This window comes from Ictalurus furcatus, chromosome 16, assembly GCF_023375685.1.
Source record: "Ictalurus furcatus strain D&B chromosome 16, Billie_1.0, whole genome shotgun sequence".
NCBI classification, from domain to species: domain Eukaryota; kingdom Metazoa; phylum Chordata; class Actinopteri; order Siluriformes; family Ictaluridae; genus Ictalurus; species Ictalurus furcatus.
The window spans coordinates 29,167,834-29,181,636 of record NC_071270.1 but is presented as its reverse complement, the minus strand read 5'-3'; the positions used below and the strand labels follow the sequence as shown (position 1 = coordinate 29,181,636).

Below are 13,803 nucleotides of genomic sequence, written 5' to 3'. Positions count from 1 at the left end.
ATGCATTAGTGGTGTGAAGAGCTGAAAACATGCAGGGTGTTAATAAAGTGTTAGTGAGGTGTTAAGTGTGTTATGTGTGTTAATGAGAGAACCAAACATGCAGAACAGTTCACACACACACACACACACACACACACACACACACACACACACACACTGAGTGTAATATCTTAAATCAGCACTGGTGAGGGAACCAGCTGGTTTTGAGAAAATGTAATGTGTCGTTGTTTAAAGGAATAAAAATAGTTGGTAAGTTGCTGTTGTGTAAGAGGAATAAAACACTTGGGGATGTGCGCTTATAGGAAAACAATCAGCTTCAGGGCAGTAACAGTAGTATATGACTGACCGGATCAACTGGAGAACATGTGATATACACACACACACACACACACATATACATACATACATACATACATACATATATACATATAGTTCTCTAGAGCTGTGGTAGAACCCTAGACGTGGTGGAAGTGAGCAGTATCTGATATGAAACCCCTCGCTGTCTCACTCACCATCTTCTCCATCTTCTTGGCCTCGATGTGCCTCATGACGTGGTCTCTCCAGTCAGCCGGCACCGCCCCCCTGCCACCTGGAGCTCCGTCCAGCAGCGAATGCTCAGACTTCACACGGATGTTGGGCCTCTTGCTCGGGCTGCCGTGCTGGTAGCTAAAGTCGCAGACGGACATGGTTCTCTCGGGCAGCTCGTGCGGCGTAGGGCGGGTGCCGTGTGGGCGTGGCGCGTTCCCCTCGTCCACGCTGTAGGTGCGGGCCGACAGGGGTCTCTGGAGGTTCATCTGTAGAGGAGCTCGGGGCATGCTGTGGATCTCTCTGTAGCTCAGGTAGTCACCGTCAGGGCCGGGGACGCGGCGAGGTTCCACCATGACCATGGAGGCGTTGGAGCAGGTGCTGCTCTGCCTCTGCAGGGGGTTTCTCTGCACACCAGGGGGTACCTTCGCCCACGGGTCTGGGGTTTTGGGTGGGCCGCGCTGCTGGGACTGGTGGGGATACGGTGGCGCGTTGTTGCGGTTGGAGTAGTTGGTGTTGGCGAAGGAGTGCTGAGGAGGGAGGTAGGGCTGATCAGGGGGCAACGGGGTACGCTGGCACCACAGGTTCTCTTTAGGAATGGCGCTGCTCGCGTACTGGATGTTATACTGAGGTGGGGGGGCCACGGGGTAGCGGGCAGGAACTCGGGAGCCAGAGCTCAGGAGGTCAGAGGAGGAACCCGAGGAACCAGGGTGGACGTGCAGTGGCTGGTCATCGAGCAGTGAGGCCGATTTGGAACGAACGATGCTCTGGCACTGTGGGCCCGGGACAGCCGGAGAACCCACTACACACTCGTACGGAGGAACCTCAGCTTCCATGGAGTACAGCTTCATTCCGCCGGCCTCCATGTTGCTGATGCTCAGAGATTTTATCACGGTAGCTGGAGGACATCTCTTCTCAGGGGTCAGTTCCTCCGTGCTGCGAGACAGAGACACTTCGCTGGACGCCACCACTGTCCGGACCACCTCGTGCCTCGTCATGCCTTCCACCGGCTGAGCTTTGCCGTTCTGGTTCCCGTTGTTGAGGTTCTCCACGGAGCTTGCGTTGTTGTTGCTGAGCCTGGTCTCCACCGTGGGGGTGGTGCTCTTGGTCTTCTCTGTGTTCCCGTAAGAGACGTTCATGTTGATCTGATCCCATGTGCTGTACGGCTCGGACACGCCGTTGTCGATGTCCTTCTGGATGAGCGCCAGCCTCTCCTCCACGGACAGCTCGTAGTCGGACATGTCGGTACCAGATTTGCTCTCGTAGGTGCGCTGGTTCTTCAGGACGGTCTGCAGCGAGCTCTCCGAGCCGTTACAGTTCTGCAGCAGCGGAACCGTCTCCTTCAGCTGGTTTAGGTTCTCGTCCTCGTGTCTAGGAGAAACAAGTTCAGTAAATATAAAAAGCGTGTGTGTGTGTGTGATGAAACCTGAAATATAAAAATCGAACGTTACTCTCTGAATAATATTATATAAACGTATATAAACTCAATATATATTTAAATGCAAAAAAATTGACATTCGCATGTTTAATACGTTCTGTATTCTAACTGTAAAGCTCCAACACGACTTCAACACTTTAAGACACCGTATCCTAAATATTTTTTATTTTTAAAATGATATACAGGGGCTTGGAATAAATGCGTGGCATTATTACACATTTAAATTAATATATCTAGTATATAGAGAATTTATGATAGTATAAGTTAGTACTCAGTTTTAAACAGTGTTAACAACTGTATTAGGTATACTCATTAATATTCAAATGAATTCGAATGCTACATATTTTATCTAGAATGTTCTAGTACGTGCAGATTTTAAACAAATGAACGATGCTTGAATATAAACTGTTGAGGATTAGTTGAGTATATTTACTCATTTTATTCTGAGGTGGCGCTGGGATTGGAACTCACAACCTGCTGATCATCGTGGCAGAGCCTTAACGAGCGATGAGCACGCCTGCTCGTTAAGGCCTGACCGTGTTCATGAGAAATCATTTTGCTGACTCTTTCACATCTGCAGCTATAAACAGCTAGAGTCACGTCGTGGTGGAGATGATGATGATGATGGGGTGTGTGTATGTACCTGTTCTTGGGGATGAGGATCTTGGTCTCTCTCTCAGGTGTACACAGTGAGTTGTCCTGGCTGCTGTCTGTGGTTAAAGACACCGAGTCGGACATGCGGGACGGTGAGGAACAGTTACTGTTGTTCTGGTTACTGTTGGCCACCGTCTCATCCAGCAACGAGTCGGCATCTTTATTGTCATCTGGACCAGGACGGACAGGAAATGACATCATCAGTGTGTGTGTGTGTGATGTTTGGCTTTATGAGAAAGATCACGGTTTCAGTTTACAAAAGTTCTTGTAAAAGTCTGTGGTTGCATACTCTGGTGGCTTTATTTATTTATTCAGTATATTTATTTATCTATTTTAGGGTCTAGTCTAAAAAGAAATCTTCAGCCATGATAAATAAAATGAGTCCCAGTGCCTTTCTTGTCCTTGCTGAGCGCCACCACTTTGGGCTGGTTGATGGAGATCTCGATAAGAGGAGGTCTCATCTCAGCTATCTTCATCTCCTCTTCATCAGACGACAGCTCCTCTGATTCCTGCAGAAAATCACACAACTTGTGTATGAATGAACATGAACATGCAAATTAGACACGCCCCCATAAGTAGCCCTGCCCCGAATTAGGTTTATACAGATTTCTGAATTTAGCACCAAAAAAAAAAAAAACACCCAAGACACATCGTTAAATTTGACCCAAAAACTCAAATCTCTTGGAGGAGTGTAAACTTTTAAGCAGGCACGTATGGGAATATGATGATTATACGTCTCCATGACGGAGCACCTCGAGCGTGTCCTCGTAGTTGGTGGTAGATCCGGTGTTCTCCGAGCTCTTCAGCGGGATCCTCTCCGTGTCAGAGTTATCCGGAACGTCTCTCGCCTCAGCCGGAGTGGAGTTCTGGACCGGCGCTTTGGACTCCGGCTCGTGTGCTTTACCGTTGGTACACGGAGTTTCGATCACCTTAAGAAGAAGAACAGAACGCCTCACACATCACCTCACCTAAATGTGATTCTGAGTCATTATTTTAACTACAGAACCAGAACCACAGATTAACGTGATGAACAGTAAAAGTGGTTTATGTTCCTGTACAGACTTCTTTAATCAACCTGTTTAATACACACACACACACACACACACACACACGAGACAATTTAAATATATTACAATGTACTAAACTAATCCTAAAGGTTAAAATTGTTGTCTATTATACTTCTATTATATTCTATTTATTTACTATTTTCTTTTAGCTGATATTTAGCTCGATTTGAAAAAAATTAGCTTTAACATAAACAAGCATTTCATCAGAAACGTGTTAAAAGTGTTAAAAGAACACAACAGGTTTGAGGAGGTAACGAACAGGTTTTGTTTTCAGGTACGCGGCGTTTATTCTGGTTAAATCCAACCCTGGTGTTTTTCCTCTTTGTTTTATGTGAGCAGAAGAATTCTGACCTTCACTCCTACACTCTGCACCCCGACGTGGTTCCTCTCTCCCACCGTCTCGTCTCCGGACTCGTCCTCTCTGAGGCGGTGAGCGACAGACTGCGCCGTTTTCACCATGTTCTTCAGCTCCTCGGGGTACGGTGTGGGGTAACGCCGCAGGTTCCCTTCCTGAAGACACACACACCCCATCACAACATGCTTTAACACCTGCCTTCATGTCCCACTGCTAGCCGTTTCATCTCCTGTTTTTATTTCTATTGAACTGATGATTGTTGTGTGTTCTGTATGGTGATTCAGGTCGTCTCAGGAACCACAGAACCTCAGCCTTCTGTTCTGACCAAATGGACAGAGTGGACACTCAGAGGGAGGACGATCAGGGGCAGCTTGAGGGCCTGTGTGTGTTTTTGGCAAATTTAAAACAACAGATACACACACACACACACACACACACACACACACACACACACTCCCCAGGAGGCTAAACACACAATCTCAGAGTGGAATAAACACACTGAGTGTATTACAGTAAGACAGATAGAGGAAAAAAAACATTAACGTCACTTTGACGAGAGCGCAAAAGTTTGTACACCCTTACATCAGGTTTCTCCTTCATTATCACAAGAACGCACAAAAAGTCTATACTGAAGTATTAATAGTTACACAACCTAAATGATATTTCTTAATGTGACATAAATGTGTGTTTTTATTCTACTTTTATTCCTCTAATTACTTTTAGCTGTTTGGCTTAGTTTTTTTCTTCCCTTCCCCCTCCTCTTCCTCCCACTCTGAGCTTGCCTCTTTGTGTTTGTGAATGCCGGGCGTGGCTGCATTAATCTCGCTCCATCAACATGCTGAAATCGTTTAATCTCCTACTACGGATCAGTATTTTCTTTCAGGTTCAGGGTGTGTGAGAGACAGACGCTCTCCTGGTTCACGCTTAAATCAACCACTCGACAGTTTCATGCCTTAGATACACGTTTAACAACATGACCGATTTAAATCCTTAAACGTGATAAAGAGGTATGCAGGTAAATATATTGAATAGAGCATATCCTGGGGGGCGGGGGGTGGGGTGGGGGGGGTTGTTATAGTAAAGTTTAGCAGTGAAACGCTGAAGGTCGACCGGGACAGAAACTTATTCTAAATTTCACTTTCTGTAAGTGTGGTGTAGAAATCTCACCAGGTGCTCACACACTTCCTGTTAATCAGGGGGTAAATCAGGTGACACGCACACACGCACACACACACACACACACACACAGCCGAGCTTCACACTCACAGTTCCGCTGAAATTCACCTTGAAATGACAAACTGGCTGAACCTAGAGGAACTCCCTCTCTCATACACAGACACACACACACTGACACGGAAAACCTACGGGTTCCGATTCAATTTAGGAAATAATTTCCCAGGACAGATGTTGCTTATAGAAAATCATTTTAAACCGACACACTTCTAAGAACATCCTTAATATTAAAGTGAACTGAAACACACACACACACTACATTGGTCAAACTATTCCTCTGACCACCAGATGTACAGTAATGTAACTGGCTGAGTGACGGCTGGTGAAAGTAGACGAGGAGAGTAACAGGAGGAAGTGAGTTAAACTTTATGTAAATTAGTAGTGTAGTGACCAATGGGACCAACGGGAGTGAGGGACAGGAAGTGGTGCACTTCTTTTTCCCTCCACTGTGAAACATTATCGCTGGTTTTTGGTTCCTATCAGATATCGGTTCCCGGTCAGTGCTGGAGAAGCCGTGTGTGAGACTCGCTGTGCTGCTATGAGCGTGAAGAGTTCAGTAAATATTCATCAGCGAGTGCGAGTGCTCAGAGCGAGTGTTTATTTAACTCACCTGACCGCAGTAAACACTCAGATTCCACAGGAGTGCAGTTTATACACTAACACTTTACTTCTGTGTAACTGACCTCCAGGGACACGTGTGTGATTGGCGGTTATGATTCGTAGATAGGTGTGTAGTCTGTGTGATCATGTCACACTCGCAGGACATGGCTTGGGAAACCATGGCAACCATTAGTAAACTCTAGACGGGAACACCCACTAGTGACCAACGCAACGCAAGAGAAGGAAATAAAGATCACTGCTGGTCAGAATGCACTGTTAATAAGTAAGAAATAACACACACCAGACTGTGCGATTATAGGAAAATAATCAACACAGGGGTGTGTGATGCAGCCCAGCACGAGCCGAGTTACTGTTTAACCCCGCCCCCTCCCTCTGACCAATCACAATCCAGAACTCAGCAGCGCCGTGGTGGAAAATGGTTTAAATCAGAACATCCTATATGTGTTCTTCAGAATGAGTGTGGGCTTCAGACCCATGTTTGAATGTACACGCACACACGCACACACACACACACACACACACACACACACACAGGAGAAGAAAAAGTTCATGTAAAGTCTGAGGAGCGCTAAAGGAGAAGAGAAGAGAGAGAGTATGTTCAGGGTTCTCCGTAATGTGGACAGAGGAACCTCAGAGAGGAGCAAGAGAAAGAGACGAACAACTATAGAGGAAAAGAAAAAGAAGAAAGAGAAGAACTGACCCGTGGAGGAGCCTCTCTCTCATCCTTGTCTTCATCACACTCGAAGGCCACTTGCGCTCGCTGTTTACGCTGTTCCTCCCACAGAGTCGGGTTAAAGCTCTCACCGTCCGAGTTCTGAGCGTCTGAGAGACAGAGAGAGAAAGAGAGAGAACATCAGAATCAGAAATAATAATAGTGACAAGGAGACGTTACACACCTCTCTGTCCTCTGTATCGACCGTGTGTGTGTGTGTGTGTGTGTGGGAATATATTAAAGGTGTTTGTGCAGAAGTTAATCTGTACGTGTCTAGTCGCACCGTACAGAGATGGAACTACTTTTCTTGTGGTAGTTGCATGTCTCTGATGGTGTATGGATACCACAAATCCTTCAGGAAAGTGTAAAGGATTTGGAGCTACTTTTTAGAGCATTAGAAATCCATGAGATCAGATTAGAGTGAAAAGTGTTGGAGTTTTATTTAATGAAAATGTCTGGAACAAAAATACACAGCTGCTGAACACTTCTCTCTCTCTCTCACACACACACACACACACACACACCACAGTGAGAGTGAGACAGTAAGAAGTTAGACAGAGAGAGAGACAGTAAGGAGCGAGACAATGAGAGGGTTTTCTAGAAACTCAAAGCACTTTACATAGTGGGGGGGGGGGGGGGGGGGGTGTTAACGTCTCATCCTAAAGAGTTTTTTTTTTTTACAGTAGAGCATCCCCATCACTATTCTGGGGCATTAGACCCCACACTGACCACAGGGTGAGCACCCCCTGCTGCCCTCACTAATACCACTTCCAGCAGCAACCTTAGTTTTCCCCAGGAGGTCTCCCATCCAGGTACTGAGCAGACTCAACCTGCTTATCTTCAGTGGGGAACCAGGTAATATGGCTCTGAGAGAGACTGAGAGTGAGGTAGTGAGACAGAGACAGTGAGAGTAAGCTGGTGAGAGAGACGGTGAGAGTGAGACAGAGTGTGAGGGACAGTAAGAGAGAGAGAGAGAGATGGTGAGAGAAAGAGACAGTGAGAGAGAGAGACAGAGGGAGTGATAAATGAGAGGTGAGAGTGAGACAGTGAGAGTGAGACAGTGAGAGGGGAGTACTCACACTCCTCGGCTCGGCTCTGCTGGGGGAACATGTAGTTGGTGAGGACGGTTGTGTGTGTGTCGGGTTCCTCCTCCTTCTGCAGGGGGATCAGGGGTTTGGACTGCAGAGAGATCAGATTGACAGAAATATCAGACGATGATCCGAATCTGGACGTCTGTCTCAGTTTTCCCGCCCGTCCCTGACTCAGAGCTGAAGGATACGCCTCCTCATACAGCGCAGAGCTGCTGCTCTTCTCAATCTCACACCTTCTTCTATAAACTTCATAATAAAAGTCCTGAACTCACACTAAAATCTCCTCACTTCACAATATCCTGAAACCAGCAAATTCATCTAATACTGCTTATTATCACATTATTATCAATCAAATATAAGATAATTCAGCCGCTCTTATAACATGCTTTTATACATAATAAAATTCAATTATTATTTAGTTTATATTTAGTTTACTGTAATAACAGGAAATACTCAAATAAATTAATCTGACTACTGAGATGCAAATTATGGAGTGCAGCTACTAAACAAAATGCATTACTACTGCACATCACACACACACACACACACACACACACACACACAATTGCTGAAGAGCTTTAGTCATGCTGTGTGGTCAGTGTGAGAGTTCTGAGCTGGTTCTCTTACCTGGTTCTCAGAGAGCCACATGGCAGTGATCTGATTCAGTTTAGTGAAGCTGTAGGGAAGATTCTTCAACCTGAACACAGGAGACAGAGGAGACGTTAAACACGCCCACACCACGCCCATACCACGCCCACACTAACGAGCAACACGTCTGTGTTCACTGTGTACTGTGTACAGCGAGGGTCCACGCTGAGAACCGGCATGTTCTCGCACATACAAGGTAGGACACTGAAGAAGCGACAAAATAAAGGGTGGAAGGAAGTAGCAGAGATCGCGAGTGTAGCTAGTAAGGCTAGCTCGCTTTGCTAATCTAATCTGAGAACGAAGCCGAGCGCGCGACACGTAAATCACACGCCTGATTAGTGTGTTATTAGCTAGCTTCAAAATTATATATAGCTACGACTGATTCTCATCCCAAGTAAAAAAACAACAACCCCACACTGGACAGGCCACGCCCACAAGCGACACGAGCAACTGATCTGCTAGAATGACGGTAGGGTTACAGTGAGACGGGACTTTCAGATCACTCTGGCTGATTAGAAATGAGCACAGAGCTCAGATCCGATCTCAGCAGCTCTGTGTTACAGTGAATAACATCTTGTTTCTCCTGCACCGACTCACTGCCTCACGACTCACTGCCTCATGATCTGTCCCCACTGCACAAACACTCCACTAATCACATTATCAAACACAAATGAGAGAAAGATGAAGCGCGAATCACAGCACCAGGAGGAACAGGATGTAATGTAATGATCTGAGACAATCCAGATGAGGAACAGCTGTTCTGTTTCAGCACAGGCCAGAGAGAGAGAGTTTTAATGAAAAGCCAAATACAGCGCAATCCAGAGATATCTCAAAATCCCCACCACAGAACATCAGACTTAATAAGACTCTGAAGTCTGATGTTGTACGCTATATTTACTCAGAGTTCTCACGGCAGACACGCCTCCAGCTGGGGTCTGGGTGTAACATCTCATAGTGAATAGTGCTGACTTCTGCAGTAAATCTACAGTGATGCTGAATAAACAAGGATTCTGATTGGTCAGAAGGTGTGGATTAATTTGCAGTCGAATGCAGCTAGCCGTTCCAAAATGGCGGAAGAAATGTGTAGCTAGCGTCACCAGCTAATTCAACAGCTAATGCTTTAATATATCTGTGTAAAGCCCTACTACAGCATCAAGGACAGTCATTTAAATTACACATGAGACAGCAGTGCAGGATTGGAGTGTGAGTGTATGTGTGTATGTGTGTGTCTCACTTGTTGTCACTCAGATTGATGACCTTGAGCTTCTGCATGTCTCCCATCTCCTCAGGCAGAGACTCCAGTTTATTGGAGTGCAGAAACAGCACAGTGACGTTCTTCCAGCAGCCCATCTATCTCACACACACACACACACACACACACACACACACACACACGGGAATTGAAATCCTGACTGTGTGTAATACCTGAGTCATAATCCTGCTGCTACTTCAGTGGGTTTCACATTAATAATCCTTTCACACCTTTAACTGGGAATTTATCAGTAATTCAGACGGAGGGGAAGAAGGAGGGGAATGTTACCTGTACAGGTATTACTGCCACATCCTGGAGTGTTACCTGTTACCTGCGAGTTGTTTTGTTTAGTAACCAGTCAGCAACTTCACCAGCCATACATGTTACGGTGTCAGTGTTAATCACTGTTTACGGCAGGGGGTCAGGTGATGAAGGTGTAATAAACGTGGTGAGTGAGTGAGTTCTGACCTCAGGAGGCAGCTGGAGCAGGAAGTTGTGGTCAGCAGCGAAGGTGCGCAGGTTCACACACTTCCCCACGGCGGCGGGGAGAGACTCGATCTCGTTAAAGCTGCAGTCCAACTCGTCCAGAGCCGTGAGTCTGTACGGGGAGACGACAGGAAGATAACGCTTACACACAACTAACACTAAACACTGCAGGTTTCACACACACACACACACACGCACACACACAATAAACAGTGTTTTCACTTCTCAGATTAACCCTCCTATTATGTTGGGGAAATAAAGTTACATCCCATAATGTTTTGAGTCAAAAAGACTTCCACAGTTTAAATACACACATAAAACAGCTTAAAACAGTAAACCTTTATTACGGCTGTCCGAGACACGACATGAGAATAAATATATTTGCGTATAAGTGCATGACCCTAAATGAGGAAAAATCTAAACATTTCAAAGAGAACGAGAGATTACAGTGTTTCAGACGTCTCAAATGTAGAAACAGGTCATAAACAAAAAACATAAGTAAACACCACCACCAAAAACCTGACAGGTACGTATCTGAACATAGTGTATAGTGTGTACAGTGCTGTGAAAAAGTATTTGCCTCCACCCTGATTTCTTCTGTTTTTCTGTACTTCTCATACTAAATAGTTTTAGATCTTCAAACAAAATACAAAATAAAATAAAAGGTGACCTGAGTAAACAGTTTTTAATTATTCATATATTTTTATTGAAGGAAGAAAAGTTATCAAACACCTATCACCCATGTGGAAAACTAAAAAACTTAAAATCTGATTGTGCCACCTTCAGCAGCAATAACTGCAACCGAACACTTCTGATAACTGGAGATCAGTCTTTCACCTACTTCTAGGACTAGGATTTACTCCTACACTTTGGATCGTTGTCTTGGTGCATAATCCAGTCGCGCTCGAGTTTCAACTTATGGACTGAAGACCGGACATTCTCCTTTAGGATTTTCTGGTAGAGAGCAGAATTCATGTTTCCCCTCAGTTACTGCAAATTCCCCAGACCCTGAAGCAGCAAAGCATCCCCACACCATCACACTACCTCCACCATGCTTGACCGTAGGTATGATGATCTTTTTGTGGAATTCTGTGTTTGGTTTACGCCAGATGTAACGGGACACCTGTCTTCCAAACAGTTCCACTTTCACCTCATCAGTCCACAGAACATTCTCCCAAAAATGCAAGAGAGGCCTATAGGTCCTTTGATGTTGTCCTTAGCTCTTCTGTGACTTCCTGGATGAGACGTCGCTGTGCCCTTGGAGGAATTTTGGAAGGTCAGACACTTCTGGGAAGGTTCACTACTGTGCAGAGTTTTTCCATTTGGAGATAACGGCTCTCGCTGTGGCTCTTTGGAGTCCCAGAGCCTTTGAAATAGCTTTGTAACCCTTCCCAGACTGATGTATTTCAATCACCTTCTTCATCATAATTTCTGGAATCTCTTTCAGCTTTGGCACAGTGTGTTACTGGGTAAGACCTTTTAACCAACTCCATGCTGTTGAAAAAGTTCTATTTAAGTGCTGATGTGATTGAACAGGGTTTGCAGTAATCAGGCCTGGTTGTGTCTCATCCAGCTGAACTCCGTTACCAATGCAGTGTCATAGATTTGGGGAATTAGTAACTACGGGGGCAAATACATTTTCACACAGGCCCAGTTGGTATTGGATAATTGTTTTGCTTCAATAAATAACATCATTTAAAAAGTATACTGTGATTTAGTTTGAAGATCTAAAATGATTTAGTATGAGATATACACAAACACAGAAGAAATCAGGATGGGGAAAATACTTTTTTCACAGCACTGTATGTTGAGAGCGTGTGCAGGACACTGGGTGTCTCACTGTCCCTCAGACCATCACATTCTGATACCTACTGTATAGAGAAGGCTGCAGTGTGAGTGTTAGGGGTTAGTGTGTTAGGGGTTAGTGTGTTAGGGGTTAGTGCGTTAGGGGTTAGTGCGTTAGGGGTTAGTGCGTTAGGGGTTAGTGCGTTAGGGAGTCTCGGACCAGCTGACAGAGGGGGCTGGTTTTAGGGCGGAGCTCTTGGGGCTTCATACTGCAGTGTTTTCATTACTTGATGTAAGATGTTTCCAGAATGTTGGAGTGATTTAGTGTACAGGTATAATCAATGGGAATCGGCCTCATTCTGCCCAGCAGGAACTGGCTGGTGTTTCTCTTTGAACTTTTAGGATATTTCTACACACTTCTGCATGCAGGGACTCTGTGGGACGTTTATCCCATCAAGTGTAGTCCATGTGTATGGAGTGGGCCCCAAACCTCACATCCGTACAGTGTCTCTCTCTCTCAATCTGAGTCTGTCTCTCTCTCTGTCCATCTGACTGTGCCTCTCTCTCTCTCTCTCTCTCTCTCTCTCTGTCCCCCCTCCAGAGATGAAGCCAGAGAAGCTGAGAGATGAACACAGTGATGGACGCAGTGATTAATGAGAGTTCCACAGATCAGTCTGACACACACACACACACACACACACACACACACACAGTTTCTCACTCACCCGCCTATCGACTCTGGCAAACACACAAGCTGATTCTCATCCACCTTCAGTGCAGTCAGCTTCTTCAGAGATCCTGTAGAGAGAGAGAGAGAGGGAGAGAGAGTGATAAAGAGAGAGAGAGTGATGAAGAGAGAGTGATACACAGAGAGAGAGAGTGATACAGAGAGAGAGAGTGATACAGAGAGAGAGAGAGAGTGATACAGAGAGAGAGAGATACAGAGAGAGAGAGAGAGTGATACAGAGAGAGAGTGATACAGAGAGAGAGAGTGATGAAGAGAGAGTGATACAGAGAGAGAGTGATGAAGAGAGAGTGATACAGAGAGAGAGAGTGATGAAGAGAGAGAGAGTGATGAAGAGAGAGAGATACACAGAGAGAGAGTGATGGATAAGTACTGGTGTATTTTCTCAGAAGTTCTCTCCATATCCAGTAATGTTAATATAAAACACTTCTCCACATTAGTGATGTTCTGAGAGAAAGGGACTTGTTGCAATCCTCGAGGCTCCTGAACAGATTAACACACACACACACTACCAGGGACACACTCCTCTCTATACACCTGAACTCAGTGTGTGTGTGTGTGTGTGGAGCATTAGTTCATGATAAAGCGTGTGTTCGTGTTATATATATATATATATATATATATATATATATATATATATATATATATATATATATATATATAAAATCTAGATGCCGGTTCTGTGAATAAGGAGTCGATTATAAACAAATAAAGTGATTTGCATTCAGCTCAACACCACTCTAACATTTGCATGGACTAACGAGTTGAACCCGACTCCAACAGCGTGGGCGGGGCCGCCTCTTATCCTGACAGGTCAACATCCTTCCTGTTACTGATTTGTATTTTTGAAAATCCCTTAAAATAAACTTCAAACAGGAAGGAAGCTATTGAAGAAAAACTATTACAGACATTTGACCTTGCTGTGACCTTGACCCTGTTTGGACCAATTACAAAAACTACTCAGTTCATCTGCTGGTTCCAAATAAATCCTACAAACACTCAACCTCCCGCTCCTGAGAGATCACGCTAACGAGAACCTTGGACAGTCGCATGCAAACACAACAACTGCAACCTTCAAAGGTGAAAGCTAGCGCTCAGACCATGAGGAGACGTTCAGAGATATTAATTCTTTAAACAAACCAATCTAACTGGACATACCTGCAGTTATGTTCCAATATTTTTGATCACTTG

The 13,803-nt window shown here is 45.0% G+C and overlaps 1 protein-coding gene across 2 annotated transcripts in view; it reads right to left on the bottom strand.

Moving 5' to 3' along the window:
- Window positions 1–13,803, bottom strand: part of erbin (erbb2 interacting protein) — a 33,935-nt gene that overhangs the window by 10,765 nt on the left and 9,367 nt on the right. For both annotated transcript variants that reach the window (XM_053646146.1, XM_053646147.1), the window contains exons 9-19: window positions 12,593–12,665; window positions 10,065–10,194; window positions 9,579–9,694; window positions 8,324–8,393; window positions 7,685–7,784; window positions 6,594–6,715; window positions 4,036–4,194; window positions 3,370–3,546; window positions 3,009–3,126; window positions 2,607–2,787; window positions 513–1,896 (exon numbers count right to left, since the gene is read on the bottom strand). In XM_053646146.1, coding sequence (XP_053502121.1) covers window positions 513–1,896; window positions 2,607–2,787; window positions 3,009–3,126; window positions 3,370–3,546; window positions 4,036–4,194; window positions 6,594–6,715; window positions 7,685–7,784; window positions 8,324–8,393; window positions 9,579–9,694; window positions 10,065–10,194; window positions 12,593–12,665 — 2,630 coding nt within the window. The remainder of the gene's footprint in view (window positions 1–512; window positions 1,897–2,606; window positions 2,788–3,008; window positions 3,127–3,369; window positions 3,547–4,035; window positions 4,195–6,593; window positions 6,716–7,684; window positions 7,785–8,323; window positions 8,394–9,578; window positions 9,695–10,064; window positions 10,195–12,592; window positions 12,666–13,803) is intronic.